General features: G+C 40.5%; 1 protein-coding gene across 2 annotated transcripts in view; it reads right to left on the bottom strand.

Moving 5' to 3' along the window:
- Positions 1-2,277, bottom strand: part of efna5b (ephrin-A5b) — a 91,335-nt gene extending 89,058 nt beyond the window's left edge. For both annotated transcript variants that reach the window (XM_026322143.1, XM_026322144.1), the window contains exon 1: positions 1,147-2,277. In XM_026322143.1, coding sequence (XP_026177928.1) covers positions 1,147-1,271 — 125 coding nt within the window. In that variant the 5' untranslated portion in view covers positions 1,272-2,277. The remainder of the gene's footprint in view (positions 1-1,146) is intronic.
- Positions 2,278-26,951: the final 24,674 nt, after the last annotated feature.

The following is a 26,951-nucleotide window of genomic DNA, read 5'->3' as shown; positions in this document are numbered from 1 at the left end:
AACATGCTGCAGCTCTACAATACTAGAATGCTTCAGTTATTTTTTTTAATGTACTGTATTATGTTGATTTCAAACCCTTTTAACAAAACTAAATGAATAAAAATGTCTCTTCATGTTAAAAAAAAGTTATGCAAGAACTATCTGAAGGATTCAGAGGTAAGAATAAATCTTTAAAGTGCCATAAATAGCTCAAAACGTACCGTAATGTTGCACTAGGGTTCCAAACCTTTGTGTGTCTTACTTAAAAAGTGAGTTTGTCATTTTATATAATTTTTCTGCCTTGGTGCCTCTGTAATATTTATGAAGCACTCCTTTAGGTACTTTTAAAAGTGCTGAGACCGCTCTATGCCCATAAATTGCATTATGGTGACTGTACTGGATTTCGTGGAGGTGTTTAATATTGACATATCCCTTATGCTGTTACTGGCTACATTTGGTCGATAGTCTCTAGTGATGCAGCCACAGAGTAAATACCCTAAAACACAGCAGCGCATACAGCCTCTAAACGCTCTCCTCCTCCCCACACAGGTCTAAGACATTCGGCCTCTACCTCCAACTTAACTTTTTCTGAAACCAGGCCAACTAGACTATACGCAGTGTAAAGTGGGAAACCGCTGGCCACACATTTGGTGGGTAAACGCATTTTGGGGATTTGTGCTGATGTGGATCTATATAAGTGTTTGGACTAGTGGTGTCGTGCAGTGGGTCCAGTGGGGTCGTGTAAATACCCAGCCCAAAGTGTGATAGTGCTCCAGGTCTACAGCAAAGCCCTGACATCAACAGCTGAATAATTTAAGACGAAACGGTGAATTTACTTATCTTGGGAGTAGATACTGACAGTGCGTAAAGCGATGCAACACCAGGAGACCAACAGGCCTTTACTGGGCACGGTTTAAATCTATGGCTTCCACGGGAGACGAGCAGCCACGTATTAAAAAATAAGACACAGGAGTCGTTCACACTACTGTTCCCGTCCTCACGCACAGCCTGCATGTACCTACAGCTACTGGCATTATGCCCTCACTGCGGAGAATAAACACCGATGAGGTCCTGCAAATCTACGAACCCCCGCGGTTCATGCAGATGCGAAGAGACGGAGCGTCGCGGACTCTCCGCGGTAAAGCTGCCCTGTGTGAGGCCACTTACTTGGTGTTGGTCCGGTTCCAGAAGACGGCGTAGCGGTCGGCCACCACTTTGGAGCTGGGCTCCTGGCTAAAAACACACATCAACAGCACCAGGCAGACAAAGAGGACCATTTCCACTTGCAGCATCACTACAGCAAAACTTCGGCACGTATTCCTCTTCAGTGTCGGTCAGTCAGTCGAGTTATACGGGCGCTGCTACCGGGACAGGTAATGAGTCTCATTCACATGTGGCCGTGTGCTTCTGGCGCAGTTTGTGTACGCTAAACAAATACAAATGCGCACAACATAGGAAACGCGATGGGAAAAGCGAAAGTGCGACCATTCAGAAGGGCACTTGAGATGACACTTGTTCAGGCTGATGCAAACGTAAAGTTAGAAACCAACGCGTCACTGTGTTTGATCTCTGAAGCAAGGCGAGGGTCCAGATGAAACATGGGGTTTATTTCATGCACGATGCCAGTTCTGACGGACAGTTCCGTGGTGGGCTGACAAAATATCTCTCCCTCTAACGCGCAAACAGTGAGATCAGCGCATGCAAATGCGCAGCCCAACAGGCAGTGTCTTCTCTGGGGTGAAACTGTTCCTCTTCTGCAGGGAGCTAACTGCGTATAACCTGTGTCAGGGCAAATGACACTTCTTACTACAAACCCAACGCGCCGGGGATCAGTCAGCCCAAGATGAAGAAAAAGAGAGAGAGAGGCTCAATGTGTCCAATGACGCCGTGTGGCGCACGTCAGATGTCCATGTTCTCCAGGCAACTTTTTAAAGCCATACAGTCAGTCAGCCGCCGCCAGATGAATGGCAATGTTAGAATCGCTCTTTCGTCTCTAGCGTGAAAAAAAAAAAAGACTGTTATCCTTTCTCAGCGGTTCACCGGGGGTGTCACGGCCGAGGTGGGGAGGAGTCTTTCTCGGTGTCGGAGAGCACCGGCAGCGATGTGTTTTCTCATGCGCTTCTCTCGCTTGTTTATGTCCACATCCCAAAGTGTCCTCCTCATATACAAGCCATCATGCCACATGCAGGGATGAAAAAACTCGTGCGTTCTCCCATGTGCGTGTCGTGTATTCTTCCTCTCTGTTGTGTTTGGGTTTAAAACGCCGGGACACGCAGGAAGGTGAGGGCAAAGGCAGGCAGCTCCAGACGCCGACTGAGAGAGTGGGTTTGGTTACGGAGGAGCGGGGGATAGTCCCATTGGTTTGAAATGATTTGAATGGGCGTCACTCGAACAATGCCAAGCCCCTCCCCCGCCTAAAACCGAGCTAATTCAATTACCGAGAGGTAGAAGTGGAAAGGGACGGGGGAAGAGGTGCACAGGACAGGGACCGCTTTTAGATACTCTACTGTCAGATACGTCCGATAAGTGCGCGCTATTTAATTACATGTAAAGGGACGCAGCGGACCAAAGAAGACCACGGGCTCTAGTTACACACTCTCTGAGTTCACTTTAGCTCAATTCAACTCTGCTCTTTTTCTAATAACACGACTGAGGCCCTTATTGAGGTAATTTAGTCCTAACACAGTAATAATAATATTAGGCTAAATTAACCTGAATAATATTCGACGAGAAAAAATAATAAAGAGGTCATTTTCTCTGAATTGCCACTGATTTTAATACTGTTATCTTTTATTTAAAAAATATTTTCTTTATGCTCATCTTTCATCGATAACTGTAAGAAATTCAACCCCAGAAAGGTCAAATCTATCCCAGGCGTTGGAGGCGGAGGGGGGTGATGCCTCACAGCTCCACTGCGTGATAACGCAGCCTAACGCTGAGAGATGATGGCCATGCAGGCTCAGGGTGAATGTAACAGTGCAGCCTGTTGAGGGGGAGCGGACTGAAGGGGTTCAAGGCGCCGCTCCAGCGCCCAGACGCCCCGCAGTGGCGAGCCGGCGGGATAGCCGAGTCTGCCGGGGACAAATCCAAGTTCGAGCGCGCCTGGGGAACCGCGTCTGTCGTCGCCCTAAATCAGACAAGTGCTCTCAAGGAGGGCTTATGAAACACTAGAAAATGAGCAGCAGGTCTGAATTCAGGTGGGAAATCCATAAGGGAAGTAACTAACACGAATTCATGCGGATAGCCTACAGTGTGCAGGACGTGACCTGGGTGCATGTGAGAGTTCTACAATTTTACTGTTAGATATGTGTGTGTGTGTGTGTGTGTGTGTGTGTGTGTGTGTGTGTGTGTGCGTGTGTGTGTGTGGTTTAAAAGTAAAAGATAAAATAGAGAATATGTTTAAAAAATGTTGTTTCCTGCCTGAATGTTGGAGCAACAATATAGTACAACAGAAGAAGAAAAATAAGTAGTTCTAGTGGACAAAAGGAAGAGCATGCAAGTACAACAAAGTGAGATTATTCATTAAATGTTAAATGTATAAAAATAGTAACATATATTCATAAATCTGATACAACTATTACATTTGTCCTTTATAACTGATGAAGCAAGTGACTATTTTTAGTATGTTACTTCTTTATTTCTTCATTTTTCTGAAATGTGTCTGTCAGCAAATACCTATATTTGTAAAGTCAAGAAATAAGATGTAGCTAGTCCCAGACGCCTGCTGTGTGTGTGCAACAGGTCGTCTTTGCCTTCAAGGATATCGGAGGAAAGAGAAAGGAGGGAGAAGAAGGAGGCAGGAAGGGATGGGAGGACAGCTAATATTTTAAGATAATCTTTTTGACTGCCTCCTTTGGACTAGTGTAAACCCGGGGCCATTCACTTACAGCCATCACCACACATGCACACAGAGAGAAGGACACTCATGCTGCAACTATGTACACAACACTACCGCACAAAGGTAGGCAAATTTGATCATATACGCACATTTTCTCAAGCTTTTTTTGCGATGCACACACAAAGGACACTACCAGCGGAGGAGGGGTGGGGAGGTCAGCCCGGAGGTCAGTGTATATGGCTGTTTTCATACCCACTTTACCACCATGACTGCATTCCTCTCCCGCTGCGTCCCGTCTGTCTCTGCCTCACACACACACACACACATACTCACATACAAAAACACACTTGATAACAAGCATATTTGACCGACTAGTGTGCACAGCGTATATCCCCAGCTGCTTTCATTTTCTCTGGCATAGAAACAGAGCTTTCCCTCCCTATCCCCTTCTTAACCTGCTGTCACTATCATAGTGGGCTGCGTTGATTACTTCTCATGTGGGCCTATTTTCTCTCTCACCCCCATCCACATGTTCCAGCAGAGCGATGCAAAGATGGCTTGAACTCTATTTCCAAAAAGCTGTGTTTATTTTTCTATTTGATTGATTAGTGAGGAGGACGGCAATACTAACATGGACTATCAGTGATCAGGTGATGTGTTTTTTGAGAGAGATGAAAATTTGACAGACTCTTTCACACACCATTATTTCTCCTTTCTCTGTCTCACAAATTCTCCGTCTTGTTATTCTCTCTCAGTAAAATGTATATTACCGCAACTAATGCACACAAAGTATCTAATTTTATCGCACCCTCATCTTTCCTTCTAAAAAAGCTATTTAACTTTTTATTGTTCAATTTAATTTTGGTCATGGTTTTAATAAGACCTTCTTTGAAACATTATATCTGGTTTCATCAGGAGGTTCAATTTGATATATAGAGCTCATTGTGGCCAAAATGACAAGTGTATGGCTTCAAGCCCAAGATTTTCCTTTTCTCACAGAGCGGTAGGTGCACTCACACAGCCAGGGTCACAGCAGGGTGGAATAGAAAGGCAACTCTGAGTGACTGACTGACTGACTGACTGACTGGTTAAGTGGTTTTCACCTTTTTTTTTTTTTTTAATGTTATTGTTCTTTTGCCAACAGGACAATTAGAGACAGCATTATAACGCACACTTGTTAAAAAGATGTGAGAGTATGTCTGGTGTCAACATTACAGGTCAGGCGTGCCAACAGGCAATTACAGACATGAAAAGCAAAATGGATCCTTCGAACAAGTTCTCTTGAAAATATCTGTCAATTAGAGATGTATGACAACAACAAAAAAATCTCAATGCTTGGCAAAGCATTAATTAAAACTGTGTATAGAGTCATATCGCTTCTTCCGAACTGGGGCCTTTTGCATCCACAGATGTGAATTTCATGTATCATTTATGAGATGCCCTTACATCAAAAGAGATATAAAACTAAACCACTGAATAGATACAGACAAAGTGGCACCTTACAGGTATAACGGCTTGCTTTTAATGCCATAAACCATAAAAAGGAAACATTAACTCTGCTCTCAAGACACCTTTAAAATCATCCTTCTCCATCATCAAAATTCTGTCCCTATACTCTTACAGTACATTACTGTGCATTGCAAGAAGCTTTCCTCTAATATTACTGTATGTCTGTTTACGGAGGTACGGGGCAGCACTGGGATACAGTAGATCAAGCAGTATATTGGAGATCTGTGTAATGATCTATTCAGACACTGTAGCTACAAATCTCATTGATAAACAGCTCACACCTCCATAAATATGGTGCTCTTTCACAAGTTCAGGCAATGGGATTCTTGTCAGTTAGAATTACTGATATGATGATACATACATTGTGTCCTGTAGCCCCATCAAGCCGCAAACATAGAGTCGGCTGGGTTACATGTGAGGAAAATATAGGATTTCACCAATTCAGAGCTCAGGTGAGATATTTTTGTGGCTAGTTCAGAGGATAATAATCATCATGGTCCTTTATGCACAAAAAAGAGAGGTTTCTAGAAGAGTTAAAAATAATCACATGGTACATTTGATAACTAAGACTGTTTGACAAACGTTCAACATTTTATGCCAGATCTTACACCTAAATCTCTAATTTATCGTACAGGGCTAAAAAAGTAAGCATTGTATTCAAACCCTTAGTGTTTGTATCCTGTATATTCACAAACTTGACACAAACTATTGTCATTACATTCAAGCTCATTGAGAACATTACCGCCCTTCTCTGTCTCACTCCCTCACTCTCTCTTTATTCTCCACCGCCTCCCTCTTTAGGATGCATATTAGATTAAAGATTTTATTGTCACACTCAATGCACTTAGAGCATTGGCAAACTAAATCACAAGGAGACAGCATATCATAGAAGAGACACCTTGGGTTGACTAAGTCATGACGAGCCAGCACAAATCGATGAGAGGGACTAATCAGATGTATCTGCTGGGACGGGCCTTGCCCTGAATCCAAATGATGGCCACCAGATGGGGACTGATGTTGCCATTAGTACACCATCAGTGCAGTAGACAGAGCAATGTAAGGACAAGGGATCAGGTTTTCAATAGGGACAGCCAAGGTCCTCCTATTCATAAAGGTAAAGCAGGAGCCTACAGCAGTGATGACTGTGCTTTTGTTTGTGCAGGTGCAAGAAAAAGAGATGAAGAAAGTGTTTGATCTTGCACAGTTATACATATGAGGACCATGTGTCCTCAAAAGGAAAATTTTGTCATTCCGCAAAAGAATTTGTTGGGAGTTGGATAAGCCCATGAAAATAAAATATATCAATCAAACGTTTAAGAAATTTATTCAGATGCTCGATCTCTAGGGTTAAGGTTTAGTTAAATTAAGGCAATTGAAACTGCATGGTTAGAGTTAGGGCAAGACCATGGCCATTGTTGAAAAACTACCTGGTTCAGGTTTGGAAAAGACAGTGGTCATGGCTGAAAAAAAAAAAAAAACACTTTGCACATTCATCAGCCAATACTGTAATTTTTCTGGTGGTGACCATGTCAGTTGGGACACAGCTTAAATAAATGTACCGTTTAAAATTAGGTATGCAGGACTAAGAATTGCAATTAGTTTAGGGGTGAAAGGAAGGGATCAAAATTTGGGGGAATATGTTTACTCCCATTTTGACAAGAATTGAATGAGAATATTGATCAGCTGATGAAAAGTTGCAAGAAACTGGTTAGTTTAATTTAACACAAAGAAGGGAAAGGGGCAGAACGATTAGCCTGGCTCTGTTCAAAGACAGTAAAACCCATCTAACACTGCCTCTAAAGCTCCCTAATTGGCACATTATGTATAATTTGTTTAACCCATACAAAACTGTAAAAACAACACATTGTGGTTTTGTGGGCAATTATCTCTCAAAGAGCAGAAGAGCTGGGCTGGGTAGACGGCTTTTGTTACCTTGGTCCAGCTATTTTGCTCTGTTTCCACTCTGTGCCATGCCACACTAATCTGCTGCTGGTATATTTACTGTACACACATGAGAGCAGTTAGGATCATCCCATCTAACTCCTGTCAAGAAAGTGAATGTGTATTTCCTAAAATGTCTATTTCTGTAATAAATTCCCTCTCAATCCCCCAAATTGTTTAGTGAAGTTCTTTATCTTCACCGCAGGAAGGTCCATTAGAGGTCTTCACATCTAGAGTGCATGTGGGTAATGTATATAGGAGCCTTTATGTACATACATATCACATATCTGTGTATTTAAAATCAATCATATAGGTCGGAGAGAAATTTGCTTTTAAAACCTTGAGTCTTATCTTGTATCACAAAGTAAATATTCCAAAAAGCAGTTTTACTTACTTGGATGAATGAGAATGTCCACTCAGGCTTGTGTCTCCAGGGTTTTGGGACATACCATCAGCTGATAAAGAATTAATAAGAACATTCTTCATGCTGCAGCTGGGCGTTATCAGGCAACACTGGTGTGAAAACAGTTGTTTTATGTCTGACCTACACCCAGTTTTTCAGCAGCCTTCCAGTAACGCTGTCTGTCTGTCCACAGTGAAATGACCGAAAGTTCCTCACAGGCACAGACAAAAAACACAAACAGCCGCCTGCCCCAGTAGTATTAATGTTTATTTGGCCTGCAACAAAGCAGTTTGCTTCTTTATGTCTATGTGTGATGCATTATGTTGTGTGATATTTTATCATACTGTGAACTAATGACACTGGCTCCAGCTGTGTGCTGTGTGTGTTCCCAACCTCACTCTGAAACAGAATATAACAATGTTTGTGTGCGCATACATGAGGCATGGACACTACTGTGTACTTGTGTGCACAGCACTGTGTGTGTGTATTTAAGATTTAAAGCTCATATTAGCTGCAACTCTACTGAATTACTTTTTCTTGTTGCAGTTTTAAACCAACCTTTTTCCATTTATTACTCTTAAGTGTGTTACTTGTAGTGGGCAAATACAGGGTTAATGATAAAGAATACATAGCATGGTGGCATTTTATCCTTAGATGTAATTCAAAGAAGTCTAACTTATCCTCATTACAGAGACCTGTAGAGGAGCAAATGACAAATCACAGTGTGTGATAATAAAGGTGACACTGTGAAAATCCCTTGGCTGGGATCCATTTCATCATTATGAGAGCATTATGAATGGATGTAATAAAAGTGAATTAAGACAGGACACTGCTGATATAGATATTATGAGCACATTGTCCCTTCCCTAATGTGAATGGCGCTTCAGCTGGCTTCTGCAATAAGGGCCTCAATTTGGAGAGGCTATCCTCAACTCTGAGTAATACTTACAGACAATCATGACCAAAAAGCAGGGAGGAGAGAGGGTGGGCAACTATCGAGTCCTCTTTTGTACTCTCTCTGCTCTTTCATTATAGCAATGAATGTAAAAAAGCCTTTGATAGCCCTTGCTACAGTGTGCAACGCAGCAGTCATTTTGTTCTTTGGGGCCTCACGTCTCTCTTTGAAGTCCCAGGAAAAATTGATGTTCCACTGTCCCTTTACGACTCATCTATCGAGAAGAAATATAGATTCATAGGCCCAGGAAAAAGCTAATAGCCAGATTGGTTCAAAGCACAGGAGCAGAAAAACAGTGCTATGTGTTAGTTTAAGCTAAAGAACATTAATCTCTTATTAATACCAGTTGATTCTCTTTTGAAACTGCACTTTCTCTGCTTCTGTCTCTCTTTGTCTCTCATTCTCTGGTGGGTGCTGCTCTGTGGAAAAGGCCACCACTGAAGAGATCAGCTATACATCACTGATGAGTGTACAATAGCATTAGTGTACGCTTAGCCTACTAATTCTCACTGCCACTATGGAAAGTTTCCTAATCGGGCCATTTGTAATTCCACACATAAAGGATAAGCTGAGATTCAAGCTTGCAAGAGGGCTTATGACGCTGATCAAATTAAGATCATTTTCTCCCAACAGGAATACCTGATAATGAGAAATACAATTGCCACAGAGAGTATCACTGACAGGCTATTAACAACAAGATTTGCCCTGAGGTATTTATGAGTAGGTATTTATTATGCACACTGCATATGCAAGAATGTTTCCAACTACAGGCCATCCATTTTTATAAAGAGGACATTTTCTTTGCAGACAGTCATTACAAACATAAAACTCAACAAAATAATGCAATTCTATGTGTATCTATTAGCGAATCCTGGCCCCATTGTGTCAGATATATGTTACTGGATTTCTGTATGAATGCCAAAATGTTTCCTAACCCCCCAACACCATCCTCTCTCTCCAGATATCATTTAGTGGCTGAGATAAACCATTTCCTTCTCATTTTCTTATTTTGTTTTATTTTTTAATGGAAGAAATGAAGGACCCAGTTCAGGATAAACTTGCATCTGATTTCCTACCAGTTGTGTTTGTATACATTTGCACACACACACGACATGCCACACAGAGTCATGTTTGAATGCTTGTGCACATCAAAACGCATGTTGAAGTACATGGGGCTCACATTCTCACATGCATAATCATAGGCACAGAGAAGTGAAAATACAGCCTTTGGAAATTATGGGGTGGAATCCTTCAGGCTGTATTTTTCTTCAGGGAAACTGTTTAGTGTGATCACATCAGATAGGAAAGTGAGAAAGCACATTCTTTGGCGCTGGCACACTGTGTGGAATAATGAAGATACAGTATTGTGAGCAAATAGGACTCCATTCAGCTCACATACTTTATATATACACACAGCCATACATAGCTGTGGCCTCTTGCTGTGACTTACGACTTTCTGTTTCGAGACCCATCACACCTGTGTTGTGATGTCATTAATTTTCTCCTCTGTGCGGTGTGAAATATGATGTCATCATTCAGAGCCCTTTCCAATGATTGGGACCAGGGAAATGTGAGGTCACTCCAGTTTCCCCAAATGTAACATCAATCACAATGACTTCCAGAAAACTAAAGTGCTATTCAAGGCAATGGATCAGCACCTCTAAAACACTTGGATGAGGAAAATAATGTCATGGCCATTTTGATTTAATAATAGTGTAGATCTTATATTACTGCAGTGTGACACTTTAATTACAATGATTACTACCAGTGGAACATACGAATTTGTTGTCCTCATGCTTCATAGCAGCAAAACTGAGTTAGCAGAACAGTCAGGATAACTCACACATTCAGTGAAAAAATTCTGGCCAAAATGTGAAGGATTACAGGATCACTTCACCCGAATTACAAAGAACAAGGGCGTTGTTTCTGGAGAAGAGCATTTAGACCTAATATTTTGAGTGTGGTTTATTAACATCTTTTGTAAAATTTTCACACCCATATCTTAAGTAAAGCACAGAAGACAACAGTCATATTACAAAACCTGAATATCTCTGTATAATGTAGGTATCAGTGTTACACATCCACCCTCCATACTCCCACACCTGCTGGCCAGCAGGCCAGTAGAACACGGAGCCGCTCTCTGAACCACCATGTTTGACTAATACCAACTTGTCAGCACTATGTATCCCTGCAGCTCAGGATATTGGAGCAATTACCTTCATACAGCACCATCTAGGAGCACAGGGGTCGTTGGAGCCCAATTCATCTGTAGGACAGAGTCAAACAGACCTAACAGCACCAACTCTGACTTGTTAGGGAACAAGGAGCTTGTCATAATTAGCAGTGACATTTGCTGACAGAGAGGCCAAGCAGGCCTGGCCTCCACTGAGAAGTTTTAGCGTAGAGAAAGAGAGAAAGAGAGATCTATCAGATAGAGAGAGGTCTTTCACATGCCTCTCAAATAGATGTCGTTGCCTAAGGGCCCACTGTGGCAATCTGCAACTTTCCAACCAAATCATTTGCATCATAAACATTCTCTCATGATACACTTTGAATAAATTTGTTGTTCAGTTAAACGCTAGAATTAAAAAGTGTATAAAAAAATGATTTGAAATCAGACATTCATGATGTAATTACAGGGTTTTAGACATTTTTGCAAATACACAACAAGAACCCTCCCTTTCTTCTGAAAGTTTTAGTTTAAAAATAATTGCTGACTGTCTTTTTGATTTACATCTCACACTGCCGAAAACAAAAAAGCATAGTTCCTTTTTAGCCTTTCTGACTGTTTTAACAGCACTTTAAAGCAATGATTCAAGTGTTGCTGCAGCTGGTAACTCCAGCGACAGTTATCAACAGTTGTGGTGCCTGCTAATTACCAACCCCTGGGGAAACAGGGAAGATAATGCAACCCTGCCTCTCTCTGTTTTGAATATTTACCTTTCTCTCCTGCCTCATCAAATGCTGTCACCTCCACGGGTGGGCTAATAAGTGAGCAGTGTCTATGTGAAACTTCCTTGGTGTAACTGATAATACGCTGATGACTCTGTTGGCCTTGCCTCTCTCTACATGGGGCCCATACCAACACCACTAAGGGGCAGAGGGATGAGAGTGAAAGGAAAGTATGGAAGACGGCTGAAGAAAGCAGGAGACCGAGGAGAAATTTAGACTTTATGTATCACAGCCTGCACTGCATGCACATGAAGGCAAACCTGCTTTGGTAAAAACACATCTGGTGTCCATCTGAAACGTTTTCTTAGGTCAGAGGCCACAGGATATTTAGCATTTCATTCAAAGAATCCAGATGACATGGTAATATCTTGGACAGAGACACAGGCTCATCAAATTACTCACATTACTCTTGTCTCTTATGATCCAGAAGAAAAATGACAGTAATAATTTTTAAGACCGTGAAACATAATATTGTCCAAGTCCAGATGATACATTTCCTCACACAGGTTTTTGATGTAGTTTACAAGTTCAAGCAGGACAAAATAGCGAACATTTTTGTGTCCCGTCATGTTAGCCTCGAGGTAGGAATGTAACATGCATTACGCTAAATATACGTTGTTTATAGAAGCTCCACATCACCCATTTCTCTGGCATATGTCATGTCTGAGCAGCAGTAAGTTATCCCTTCATGTCAATCATTCTCATACTGCAATGAAAGGAGATGGATGAATCATTTTCAGAGATAAAAGAGCACAAGCGTGTCTTGATTTGCTGACTGTCAGCCACCCATTAAATATATTCACTTATCTTACTGGCCTCTCTCGCTCTCTCTCTCTCTCTTTTGGCCTGCCTCTCTCTCACACTTCCTTGCCCCAGGCAGGACATGGGACCACCTGCCACTGGTGAGGCAGGAACACAAGCAGCAATGACAGCTCTCCAATGGATTTGTACACCACTGCAGCCCTCAGGGCCATGTGGTGAAGAGGAGACGGGGGAGAGGGGGAGAGAGTGCAAGAGTAAGGCAAAGGAGGTTAGAAAGAGAGACAGATCAACTGTCTAATACAGGAAACAAGCCAATTAATTATGCAAATCACACAGTGGCTTTTTAAGATTTGTGGCAGAAGTACAAGCTGAGTGATAATTGGTCATTTACAGTAACATATATGATACAGCATTGAGGTCACTAGTCACTTTGCCTCTGTCAAATATCCATGTACATTCATTGCTGCAATTACAAACACAAACAAACACACACACACACACACACACACACAAAGAACTTTTTTTTAATCCCTCTATTGCTGTCATGATGTTTTTGTAATAAAAAAAGATTGTCCTCAGAAAAATTACACAGTAGTCCTTTAGTCAAACACCTAAAATGGCCTCTGCCTGTGCTTCCCTATTAAAAAGAATTGTTATGAATGTGCAAGTAATGATTATTGTCCATGGGAGAATGTGTGTAAAGACAAAGAGAGAATGTCTTTAACAGCATTAATTTTTTTTCTTTAGTTCAACACATTCCTAGCCTTACTGAATGTTAGTAAATAGTAAAACAATCAAACTGTTTCATAATGGCCATATGCATTGTGGGATCAGAAGAATGCTCACAGTGGTTGGTTGGACAGGGGATGACAAGCAGCTTTTTTTTTCATTTGAATTAGCAGAGTTTGTTCCAACATACGAGGAATCTGAACTCAGATACAGCAACTATGAAACATTTTATGAAAACACATACATTTTCATTATTGCTGAGCACTAATCCACAACCTTAATAATAGCACTATCTATTATAGTTGGTCATCAGTTGTTTTACAGACTGTCAGCTCTACTTTTGTTATTCCTCTGAACAGACTGATCAAAGACTGACACATCTGAGAGAGATCACCTATTTCATTACAGACTTGACAGAGAATATAGTTCAGATAGGTCCTCTCTTCCTGTGAAACAATGGAAAATCAGACATATCACATCTAATGTTGTTTTTCTGGTGTTAACTGGAATCAAGTGGGAATTTTCTTGCTGCTCTGAGAGTCCTGCAGTCCTTGTGTGACTGTTTAGTTCACACATGCTTTCTATACAGAAATGTGTGCGTGTTGTGTGTGTGTGTTAGTGTTGTTATACTCTTTTCTGGATCTAGCATGTTGGCATGACAGCATTACCAAGATAAAGCGGATAAGAAAATGGAGCGAGACAGAGAATGAGGCAATATATTTAGAAGATATGGACAAAGCTTTATTCTGAGATAACAAATCTTCTTTGAAGGTCTCTGATCATAAATTACATATGCATGTTAATACATGTAACACTGCTCTGGAAAAAGAACATCAACCTCAATGAGATCTCTGATAGAGGTCGACCCGATATGGGTTTTCTCTGGCTGATGCCGATATTTAGAAATCAGGGCAGCCGATATATGATGCTGATTCTTTTGGCCGATTGTGTCGGACGCACAGACACATTTATCGAGGAAAGTTATCCTGCGTGTTTTAGCAAGAACATTCGTCTGAATTGCACACTGTTTCTACTTTCAGATTTGTTGCACACATGATAAGCATGGTCAGCATCAATTCTAATATGCTACAATGTAATTACGCGTTTGAAAGAAATGGTTTTCCCCTGCCATCATTAGCTGAAACCGTGTGTGTAAAATGTAAACAGGGCACGGCTACAGTGTGTGTGGAAGCTCCGTCTCTCACGCATTGGGAGAGAAACTCTCCGGTACAGACACAGAATGAATAACATATGAGTTTATCCATACAACGCATGCTACTATAACAATTTAGCCACTGGGCTTGTTAGCATGTTTTGGTACCCATGCCTCGCTAACAATACAGACCCAAAAAGTTACTCGCAGTCGCTCTCCAAAAGTAGCTTCATATTTAACCAGTGAAATGTATAACGCTAAATTAAAGATGAAAGATAAGTACTTACCATTTTAGGACACTTTTCAGCAGACGGGAACATCAGCTCACTGAAAACCGGTGGTGACAGCCTGCTTGTCGCAAGAGGGGTCCTCACTTGTTCCACAACAACACTTAGCTGATCGCAGATGTGCCTGCCTATAAATCGGCCTAATGTGCAGCGAAATGGGCCGGTGCCGATTAATTAAAATGTGTAAACAAAAAAAAAAACAAAAAAACGGCCGATTAATCTGTCAACCTCTAATCTCTGGTGTTTTGTGCAAATGACTGCCTTCCACACAGGCAGAATGTATGAATACCCCAACAAGGGCCATATCCGCATAGTGGAGCTATGGATGAATAGGAGAGGACAGATTGAAGGGAGTATGACGGCAGTGGGGTAGTGGAGGGATAGAGGTCATTGTTTTGGCAGTTCAACAAATAATGGCAAACAGTTAGACAATGACGGAGGGTAATTAAATGGAAAAACACTAAAACACAAGGAAGGATGTGATCTAAGTGCCTAAAAATGTCATTAAATCTAGATTTTTTACAAATGTATTTCACAATACTGCTAAGTTGTTTCTTGGGAAATTTACCGAGGTTCATGCAACCACAAGAAACAGACAATCTGATTCCCTACCTTTCATAAAATAATGCTGAAATGCAAGTGTTTAAGGAAAGTCATGTTTTTTTCTGCTGTAACTATGCAATCCTCTGTGAGAGACACATTGCTGTTCTATGTTCTCTTCTTGTCTTCGTACGCAAATATCTGTGCACCTGTTGGGGTATGTGTGCATGTCAAAGGAATATATTGTTTGTGTGTACACAGTGTAGTCGGTGCAAAAGCTGCAGGAGCAGACAGAACGGAGCTCTGGCACAGTGGTGCCAGAGGCAAACCATTAATTAAGCAAAGACATAGAAATTGACCCAGCTGGTGGTACAATCTATACACACAAAATACTCAGAACACACACCCACATACACTCTCCATGTACACACACAAAAATGCGCATTTACATATGTTCAACCCCACTCCACCCCCAGCCTCAGAAAGTGCACAAATGTAGATGTGGACAAAATGTAAATGACATCTGCATGCACATATACACAGGCAGAATGCTACACCCTGGACAGTCTGACTTTAGTCACTAAGCAAAGAAATACTTTCTCATAACGATTTTCACTTCATCGTCTAACTGTGTCCGTTTTGCTCCCTTGGTTCCACATTCAGTCCCTCTGTCCCACAATCGAACCAGCTGTTTAAATATATGTGACTGGTTGCATAGACAGACCTGCATGTATGGCGGTAATGATTGGCTGTGAAAAGAGAGGAGACTTTTATGGCTTGACTGTGGTGCGCCCAGGGAGCCACTGGGGCTTTGGTTTATCTCTGACTTTACATCTTTGTCCCATTCATCATGTCAAATACTGATACTGAAAAGCTTTACTCACACACACACACAGGCTGTGCTGCCACATTTTCTACAGTTCCCTCTGTGTCTCTGTCTCTCTCTTGTGCATACACACACACACACACACAGTCATACCGAGGACTGTGAAGTTAAATCAGGTTGTTTAGATTGGCTGTCTCAGAGTAAATCCTCAGTGCTGCACCCTATGGAGTGAGGTCGAGGAGGAGGGGGGAACATCACTGGGAGAGTCCTGCAGCATAAAAACTCCTTTCAGAATAACACACCTATGCAGCATTTAGAGCTTAGATTTTGAATCTAATACCTGGTGGAACTGGAGTCAAACACATCTACAGTATAGTTATAGTACAATAAATAACAGCAGGACAGGGCCAACAACCCACATATATACACATACTTAGTTAAAACATAAAACCTGCATACCTAATATATAAACAAACCTCAACACACTTAACCCCTTACCTTAACACCTGTAAACCCTCATGCACAGTGCAAACACCTGCACCCACACAGGCAACACAAACAAACCGGCACACACAGGCTCAATTAAAACGATATGCACACTCTAAACAAGACTCCACACAAGCTCTCTCTGTCTCACACACACATGCAAATGCCCTCTGTTTCTTATTATCTGCATATCACAAGGCATTTTAAGGGAACTTTCCCAAAAAACAAAAATAAATAAATAAAGTCTGTCACTCTTAACTCTTTCAACTGTCTCTCTGGAATGTGGAGCATTATACAAAAAAATGTGCCCCCACTGTCTTTTCTTCACGCATTCACAAAGCTCTATAATGGTAATTACTCTTCACATCATGATTAGAACATATGCAGCCAGTGAATGGCCAACAGATGTGGCCTGATAATCCTGCGATTTGGGGATGAACATAATTCTAACCTAGCCTTGAATATACAATCATCCTCCTTTTGAGAATTTCTGCGGCTATGTTTTCACAGGCCTGTTGTGGTATTTACGGAGGTGATGAATGGGTTTGGTTACTTCTTGTAACAAGGAAAGATGCACCCAAGAGTTTAGTTGCACTTTCGCTAAAGGGATCCAGGTAGCATGATGCCACTTGTACTTTTAAAGTAACATACTGATACAATTTTCTTGCACAAACATCACTGCAGTTTCAAGAGACAGAAAAAAAAATGAAATCTGCCTGACCTTATCTTGTCCACATCTGTCTGCTCATTTTGCCCATTTCTCCAAGTATCTTGGAGTGCTGATCAAGCTTGTTTGTCTTGGCCAGTGCTGCCATGTACAGTTATTTCCTTATGGTTCCTGTTATTGTTGCAGTTTTCCCATCTCTCAAACCCAGATTCAACCCACGGAACACTGAAATTGCATTTACACAAGGCTGGAAAATCAGAGGTTTACCCAGTGTGACCTGCATGTTTTCCACATTTAGTCAATGACAAAAATAAATTACACACCGCCAGACATAGATAAATAGATAGATGTCTCCTAGAAATTATGTTTATATATGAGTAAACTGCAATAGCAAATATGCTTTGTAGGGAACATTAACACTTGATGGACTATGTTCAGAGGCAACATTTTATTTCTTTATTGGTTTTTATATTCTGAATGAAGGAAGCACTACATTTATCAATTGCTGCGATTGCGCATGACTGTCGGTCTAGGAGACCAGAGTTTGTATGCAACAAAAGTACTTAGGTTAACATTAGAGAAAGATCAAAGTTATAGTTAAAGTATGTAAGTATGCCCATTTACAAAAACAATCCAGTCATAGGTGGCCCAGTACAGGTGGGCACATTGCCTGTGTCAGACATAGATCATGGATCAAATGACTCTCACTGAATCCAAACCTGGACAATTAAAGGATCACATGCTATACTGGTCCTCTGGCAGCCTAGGACTGACACTGTGCCACAATCCTCAGGAAGGACCTTGGGCTACATGGAATAATATCCATTACCCATCACGCATCATGGCAGCCCTGGGCTGCCCATCACAAATGAAACCATCTGTCTCTCCCACCTGCATGAATTTCAGCTGAGTTTGAGATGGGATGGGGTTAGGCCAAAAACAATCCTTCCCTCCATCTTCTGCCTTAAGCTCCACAAGGCCTTTATAATGTTTTCTAAGTTTCTCTTACACCTGTGCATATTAAAGACATGTTGCCTATTGATGCACAGTCATTTTGTCCTTGTGTCTTACTATGATGTCAAAACCCTAAATCCTATCACCAATCCTCATTCGAGTATTTGTGTGAGGTCATTCATAAAGCAAATTCCCTGTGCCAGACCCTACTGTATGTGTGACTAAGACTGTGTGTGGCTTAACATCTTATGTCTTTCAACATCATAATTAAGATTGAGATTGCATCACATCCCAACTTATTAATCAGCTATCCCCACTGCATCACTCAGCACTTTTGCATGTGAACCTGTGTCTCCATATATTAAACTTCATAAAGCACAGTCTCTTATCTGATTAAGTGATTCACATCTGTTTAAGAAGTTGGTAGCCTTAGGTGGTTCATATTCATTAATACTGCCATACTGAGAATACCATGGTAGTTTTTCTTCCAATTAGTTATTTGTTTAGCATTATTATACTAAACTTTAACAAATTTGTCAAGCCAAATGTCTTTTCCTATATGGCTCATTCCCTCCCTCTTCAGCGCTAAGATGTCTCAAATTGTCAGCTGACTGTCTGATCTGTGCTGATGGCAGCACAGGACTTTCTTTGTTGTAGACATATTTATATGCATGCATCACTTCCAATGAAAAGTGCTGCCATAATAATAATACAGTGCAAACAGCATACATTTCCAAATGTATCATGCTTGGACCAAATTTTGGAAATGACTATATGAAATGTGAAAAAACACAGAAGTATAAATTATCAGGGTGGGTGTCTGTATGTGGATGTGTGTTTAGAGGAAAAGTTTGGAGATATATAGTAGGAGTGGTGCTAGAAAGTGTTAGATGCAGGAGTTTTACAGCCTGGGGCATTGGCTGGGGGAGTGTTTTATTAAAGTTAATGAGAGAAGGCCGCACCCCTTTCACTGCCCATGCCCACGCTTAAGTGCTTGTTACACTGTTACCCTGCAGATGTGTAAATCTGACTCTGTCCTTCTTCTTCGCTTCTTCATATACTCTGAGATGAGAAAGTACAAATATGACAAAGGAGTGTCCAATAAAATATTCTGCTCAGTGGCTTGTTCTGGGACCCCTAGGGCAGTTCTGTCTTCTGTTAGTTTTATGACCAAGGCATGTCCAGCTTTAAACACCTCAGAGTTTGGATTCACACACATGCAGACACATACACACACACATGCAGACACAGACACACACACACACACACACACGGCAAATTGCTGTGATTGACTCCTGTGACCTCTTTCTGTCAAACCTGACATGTAAAATTTGCTATCCAGTTTGCAAGAGTGTGTGGAGATGAAGTAAAGAAAAGGAGTAAAAGGGCAAAGATTGTATAAACTAGTTGTAAAAATGACCCTATATATGTCAAAGCGAGATGTGCTTTCAGCCTCCTTATCTGGGTTTACAAGTTGTCCTAAGTTGTCTGTTCCTCTGTGTGGTATTGAGAGGTGGGGGAAGAGTGTGTGAGACTGTAAGAGAGTGAGTGAGATGAGAAATCAATAAGGCAGAAAATGAGATCGTAAAAAATGATAAGGGACAAAGAGTAATGTGTCTCTTGCCATTGATGCATATTGCTCTTTCACACTAATGCCAGCATATTAACTTCTTGATGAATAATGACAGTCAGCCGTTGGTCTTGGAGATTTTTGATGTAAGACAGATGAGGTTGCTCAGCTGTCGTCTTATCCAAATTTTAGATTGAAGAAGCTTTGAAGTAAAAAGTATCAGTGGGCCACCACTCAAGGTACTTCAATGCAAAATACAAGTATGCATTTATATCCTAGTATTATAGTTGAAGTAAAAATAGCTGCTATGCAAAGTACTAAGCAAAGTACTTCTGAGGTTTTTAGCTGTTATGGCTAAGTCAACATATCAGTTTAATAATGTGTTAATATTCTGTTGTAACAACAGCACGGTGCTACTGCAGTGCTTTGATGTTTTCAGGTGGTTTTATAGCCACCTCAAAAGTCAGCAATTAAGCACATACCAGGAGGAATTTGTTGTTGTTGTTGTTTTTATTAAGAGACTACAGTGGTGCTGGATATAAAAATAAATAGCACTGCACTCATTGTAATCATGAAAGTACCTCAGCACATCTTGAATTCCATGTGGGTCTTTACTCATGTGAGACATAAAGAACAGCTCAACTTTTGGAGGTTTAGACTTGTGTCCAAATTTATAACATGAAAAAATAACTCTGGTCTAGCAGAAACAAAATGTAACTGATATATAAAACCGCAAGAAGAAAACAGAGGAAAAATAACAAGAAGTAGTCAATTTCTCGAATTCAGAAAAAAAAGTAAGAAAATAAGCAGACATAGTAGGTGGAATTTTTGTTGTTGATTCAGGATGGAAAATATGTTAACTTGAAAACAATGGCCCCTGGCCAGACCTGAATAAGGTGTCTTAACTCCAAGACCACCAGGCTGCCCCAAAAATATATTATTTTTGTACAGGGAACTGGCCGTATTTCTACAAATTGGACATTTTGTGAATTAGTGAATTGGAGTTTGGCATGCCCCATGTTTCAAGTATATATTTCAGGGATACCTGCCATATGTAATTATAAAGACTATAATGGTAATATTACAGTATATAAAATACTGGCCTCTGAAAATGTAATAATACATTGTTCAGTGTTTCTTTCTGTCATTTACATCTGAGCTAAGTTCCGAAACATGGATTTAAATACTTATCTTGTCTAATGGGACTGGTTCAAAGTACAGAACATCAAGGATGGACTGAAAAACACTAAAGTGGGCAGAGTATTGTAACATCATGAGCCCTGCACGCCTGCAGTGTGAAAACATTTTCTGTTTCTGTTTTTTACAGAATTTTTTTAAAAAACTTTTTTTGTTTGTCTCTTTTAAATTTTCATTATTCGATTTTCTAATATATTTTTTCCTTTTTCCACTCCGCAGAAATCTAGGGAGGAACCTCTGAAGTCAAAAAAAATTGAACAGAGTCTGAGAAGCGACCTCTGTGCACCTTTACAGACAGTTTCCCAACACTCCAGCTGGGACTGCCTGCATGCTCAGAGCCCATGTTCTTCTTTCTGATTCTTTCTCTTTTGTGTGTTGGTAAACTCCAACAAATCCAAGGTACGCACAAAAAAATTGAACATAGAAATAGAAATTAAAACAGAAAACCAGAGCCAGTGGGAGGCAGAATAGGGTCAGATGAAAAAGAAGTCTTGTGTTAAGTGGGAAACCTACCACACAGAGAAAAAGAAAGAGGTCAGGCATTTTAACTCTCTGCTCTCTCTGCTTCCATTATAACTTCAAGCAATACAAAGGGCAAAAAAGATGAAGAAGGAAGCAATAGAATAAAAAACAAGAATGACAACCCCTGGAAGAAAATGCGGGAAACAGAGAAGAGGAGAAAGTCAAAATGATTGTGATTTTAAAGAAAAACAGATTGTGAAATACAATATAACAAAGAGAATTAAGTTTTTAAAGTCAGATAAGATCAGAAATGTGTATATATGAGACGGGTGAAGAAAAGTGATGAAGCAATGGAAAGAAAAAGGAAAGAAAAGGGTGGAAAATGCAAAAGTGAGGAGGGTGGAGTTTAAACAGAAGGGATTATAAAGTCACCCTGTTCTGCTTTCTGCTTCCCAGCTCTTGTTACAGAACACAGACAGAGGCTTACTACCAGAGTTATGCATTACATACAGGGTGTATATGCCTATGGTCATTAATAACATCTTTAAGGGATTCACTCAGGCATTGGTTTTTTCCTCTATGTCCTGTCTCAGGCTGCATAGCACTGACCTTATAGGGTCCAAGTCAGCAATTTTCACCTGCACGTCTAATCTACCCAAACAGAGAGATAACAAATATACATTAATGCCACCTTATTCTGTTCCACACTCACATAGACAGACATACCCACACAAACCTCATTCGGCACACACAGTCACATTGGCCCACTCCACTGTAGCTCAGAGTGTAATAGCAGCCTGGCCGGTCTCCAAAATTTGATTTCACTTATCAAAATAAATGATAAAACACCATAACAGTCAATAACAAGCTATTGAGACTCTATTTCATATCAGCAGGTTGGTGGCTGTCGAAAATGTCTGGATGAATGACTCTCCATCAGACCTTTTAAACACTCACAGGCCCAAGTGAACGACGTTGTAACAAATAGCCGCCTGAGCTGAGACAGTACTCAGGTTTATTTAGAAGCTATTGATTTTGTGCCACTGCAAAAGAAATATCACAGCCTTACAGTAAATATCATAAGCATGTATTCAGATGTGAAATAAACAACAATAAATATTTTTAAATTCAACTAAGCTGATGTAGCAACCTTGCTGTTGAGTGCTACAAGCCAAGCCAAGCTGTATCCAGATATTCTATTGGTTTAAAAGCATGTTCTTACATGCCAGTGAAGCGGCCACGTGTTTATTATAGCCATAATGAAGGTGGACGGCATATGTGTAAGATGAAGAAAGTGAAAGAAAGAAACAAGGAAATGACCTGGAAGGTGTTGTAATGAAAGTGCTGGTCATTAATCCAAAACCTGCTTCTGACACACCAGCAACAAGGGAAGAATCTTCTTAAACTGAGAAGTAGAGTGTGATCTTATGTTAACAGGCTCCAGTCAAGCTTAAATAGACTCCAGTAATAATTTCAGCCAAACTTAATTAGGAGTAGGTTTAAGCATAAACCAGATTTCTTCACTTTTTAACATTATGACAACCATTAAAGCATACACCTGAAGACTAGATTTGAAGTGAAAGTGGACTGCCAGGCTGCTTTTCCGACTTCATATCAATTAAAAGCCGCATATTAAACTGTATTAGGAGCTCTGGGTCTGTAGCTGTATAAAACATAGTGCAGTTCTTCTATTCACAGCATAAAACCATGGACAGCAAAACATATTTATGAGAGAAGAATTAGATGCTTTTGGCTTATTCCCACTAATTTAACTCCAAACACTTCTTATGTTGACAAAAAGAAGCAGATAAAATTTCTTCTAAACTGAACCATTGTGTGCTCAAAACAAACCAGGGAGCAGTAGTGTCTAAACTTAACCACAGAGTTTATGTGCCTGGAATAAAGTAGTTTACTGATGTTTTGTACTTTTGGTGCCATGATCTCGTTTTGAAAACGATGTGTGTCTTATACAGACCACAAAGGTATCCTTTAATATCCTTAGTGTGAGAGGCAAAAGGTAGTTGTGGCCCTGGGATGAGAATGCATTGATATTGTGAGAGAATGAACTGCCAATGTAAAAGCAGACAGGCCTCAAGCTATTTTTCTTATGATATTGAGGTTTTAAAACCAACTATCCTTGTTTTAAGTTGAGTGATTTTTGTGAAGAATTTTATTGTCCTACTTTTAACGGCACCCCAGTGACCAAGAGACTGAGATCAATGTCCCAGAGACACCTCTCCTCATTTATGGCCCATGTGACGAGCACTCTGATGCTCTCAGTCAATATCCCATGCTATCAATGATGAGGTCAGCTAATCAGAGAGAGTGCATTGACAAGGCTGTTTTCTTTGGTCAATAAAAGTATAATTGAATGGTAAAACTAGTGTTACTTCATGTTCCGTCTGTCTTGGATACATGCTGAGTGTCAGTCAGACATGGATTCATGCTGCAGTTTTCTTTAGACCTGTGAGGCAGCCTGCACCTGGACTCAGGGTTGTCTGGCGGGGCTGTTCACATCAACAGCTACTTTCTTTGCAAAGCTGATTTGTGTCATAAGCTGAATGACCTTCCCTTTAAATGCAGTAGATGAATAGATGTCTGTGAGCTGAAGCAACAAAATAACAATTCTAACCTCTTGACCTCTTCAACTTAACCTCCAACCCTAATTCAAGATCAAACAGACTGTGCATTTACTTCTTAGCATTCATCACACTTACATACCCTTTATTTCAAATTGTTTTATTTACTGTGTTCAGTGAGCTTCAAAGAGTGGGTAGGAAACCCCAAAAGATAATTAAAGAAACAGTTCACCCTAAAATTAAAATTCTTTCATTATTCATTAATTAGTGCCAACAGCTAATGCACCATATTTAACTTCCAAGAAGTGAAACTACAACTGGCAAATATTTTCCTCCCCATTATCTAACACAGCTTTGGTCTCTAATTAAGTGAATATGAAATATGTATCTGTTAATCCCACTGTTAACCTCTGAACAGGTATAGTATGTGTATTTATATATTCTTCGGTGTGCAGTGTTGGAACTAAGCACTGGAGGTAGAGCCTTTTGGAACAATGCAATTATATTGAACTATAGGGGCTAATTGGCTTTCTTTGTGTTTGGCTTTTGGGTAAAACTATCAGGGGTTTCGACTGATTTTCAGGTCGAGTAATCAATTTAGTTCATTTTGGTGGCAAACATACTGAAGAAGTAGGAGACATAGGACAATAGGATGTATACATGCATCAAAAAGTTAGCCAATCCTGTGGGACCTGAATTCATCTTTGTCATCGCCATTTCTCACCAACTCAGACAGGTTCAAGAAAGTATGACACGTCAGTAATAGAAATGCCTGAGAATGAACTGTAGGAAACCCACTTAGGCACCTTGGCCGATGCTCCACCCACACAATCCCCAACTAACCCATAGGGATAACACTTGTCAGTCAGAAACAAAGGACTGGTCACAGTCCTTCAAAAATGTTTCTTTACCTATTACTCTTCCCTTCTTCTCCTCCCTGTGACTGGGTGACAGAACATTATAAGTGTAAGATTTTACTTTACGACAGTCTTTTCAAGTGATAACTGTTAGCTCTTGTCTTCAATGATGGTCTCCTTTAGTACCAAGTGTCACACTGAAATATTGTCATTTTGACACCCTATAAGGAACTGTTTCATCTCCTCGTCAATCACTTTTAGTGTCTATTCCCAATACACAGTCTTTTATTTAGTATAAAGCACATCCTAAAGTATTCTATTAAAAAAATGTATAAATAGAGTTTCCTTCATTTTCTCCTGGTAATTACCATTCACAGCTTTTTATTCATCCCGCTTTCTCTTCAGCTTTTTGTGTGTTTGTGAGCACTGAAGCGACGATGTTTATTCATCTGTTACTTTCCGTCATGCATATAGAATCGTCACAGGACATGTATTAAATATGTCAATCAGATCATGATGCTGACAGAAAAACATGTACAAATGCAAACACACACATAAACACAGCCCACACCACACTTTCAACTCACATCGCCCTGGCTTAGGGGATTGCTGTAAGCACCAGGCATCATGTGCATATCCAATATTCCTGTCTCAACACTGATGTTTGTTCCTCTCTCCTTTTTTTCTGTTGCCTCACTGAAGAAAGAGACTATGCGTGAGGGGAATTTGACAGTGATTGCATACTGAGGTGGGGCCAGGACAACATTCACCTACAGTCACCTCGTATGCACTGTGTATTCTGGTCAGGACTTAATGCTGATGGGAGGTGGGAGTCAACTTTACATTTCAAGGTGTAAGGGAAAATTCAGCCTATTGAGATGCAAAAATATCATCACTCCTTCCAAATATTCCAGCTCTGGCTGTCTGTGTGTGTCCCAAGTGTGGGCACTCATCTATTTATGTGTTTTTGTATAGGAAATATGCATGTATGTGATTGCTGGCAGAATTTTTATGTGTAGGCTGTCTGCCTGGGTGTGTATTCATGTGTGTTTGTGTATCCAGTATCCCGAGCCTGTCTCTATAGGGAAATATCCTCTACTCCACGCTGTCTGCTTGGACGTGGAATATCTGTGTTCAGACTGTGACTCTCGGTTCGAGCTCTGTGCCTCTATGTACTCACTATACAGCTTTAGTTTACTGTACCTCTCCTCTCCATCCCTACTGCTCTTTCTTTCTTTCTTTCTTTCTTTCTTTCTTTCTTTCTTTCTTTCTCGTTTTCTTTCTTTCTCTCTCTCTCTTACGCTGTCTCTTCCTCTCTGAGCCTCACAACAGCCAGGCTCACAAACATGCACAGCACACAAAGGTATACAAGCACCAGAGCATTCATGCGCATATTCACATTCAAGTACATGCACATGCATTACTCATTCAGTTGCACTCAGGGATATATGGCTGACAATATCGCAGACAGCTACTCTCTGCCAGAGGTGTGGCAAAGTCATGACTCAGTTTCAAGTCTCAACTTATGTCAAGTACATAATAATAAAGTTTGGGTTTCAGATAATGAAATGAGTCATAATGTATTCTTCGCCATGCTTTTTAAAAAATGACATGACACACTAGATTTACCTGCAGCATAGTTAATGAAGAGGATAATCAAATTTTTGGGAGTTATTCCCTTTATTTATGACATGTACATGTTTAAAAGTCTCCCAAGATGCTGTTACCTCAGGCTCAATACCAAAAAGTCAAATACACGCAAATATAGATCGCCACTTCTCACAAATGTATAGAAGTGTTTTCATAAATACCAAAGGGATAAAGCCAAAGAAAGATGTGAGTTAAGACAAAGATAATGAACACACAGTACTGAAAAGGCATCCCAGAGAATGCATGCCCTAAAGTTTCCTGACAGTTGCTTTCATATTGCTTGCACTGGCGCAGATAATATTGTGATCAAATTAAGACATTGAGCTCTTCCCTTTGGATCTAGGCAAGCTTGGCAAACCATACTCAAGTGTATTTGACAATTGTGTTATCGAGCCTGGGACTGGCAGATGTTTCTAGGAGATACCTATCAATGTGGTAATATCCTCTGAGGCAAAATGCATGAACAGATGTCTAGTAAAGACACACCAAGTAGGCATAGTGTGCTGTAGCATATTGTAGTATGTAGTCACACATGGTTTCCCTTGTATATACAGCACCTCATTTTTCCTTTGTCTGAGGACCTAATGCACCAACATAGGTCAAGGTGCTTTCATTGTGTATATCCTGTTCGTCCTGAAGCACCCTAGCACCTATT

Source organism: Mastacembelus armatus, chromosome 9 (assembly GCF_900324485.2).
Source record: "Mastacembelus armatus chromosome 9, fMasArm1.2, whole genome shotgun sequence".
NCBI lineage: Eukaryota > Metazoa > Chordata > Actinopteri > Synbranchiformes > Mastacembelidae > Mastacembelus > Mastacembelus armatus.
This window is presented reverse-complemented; position numbering and strand designations above follow the sequence as displayed.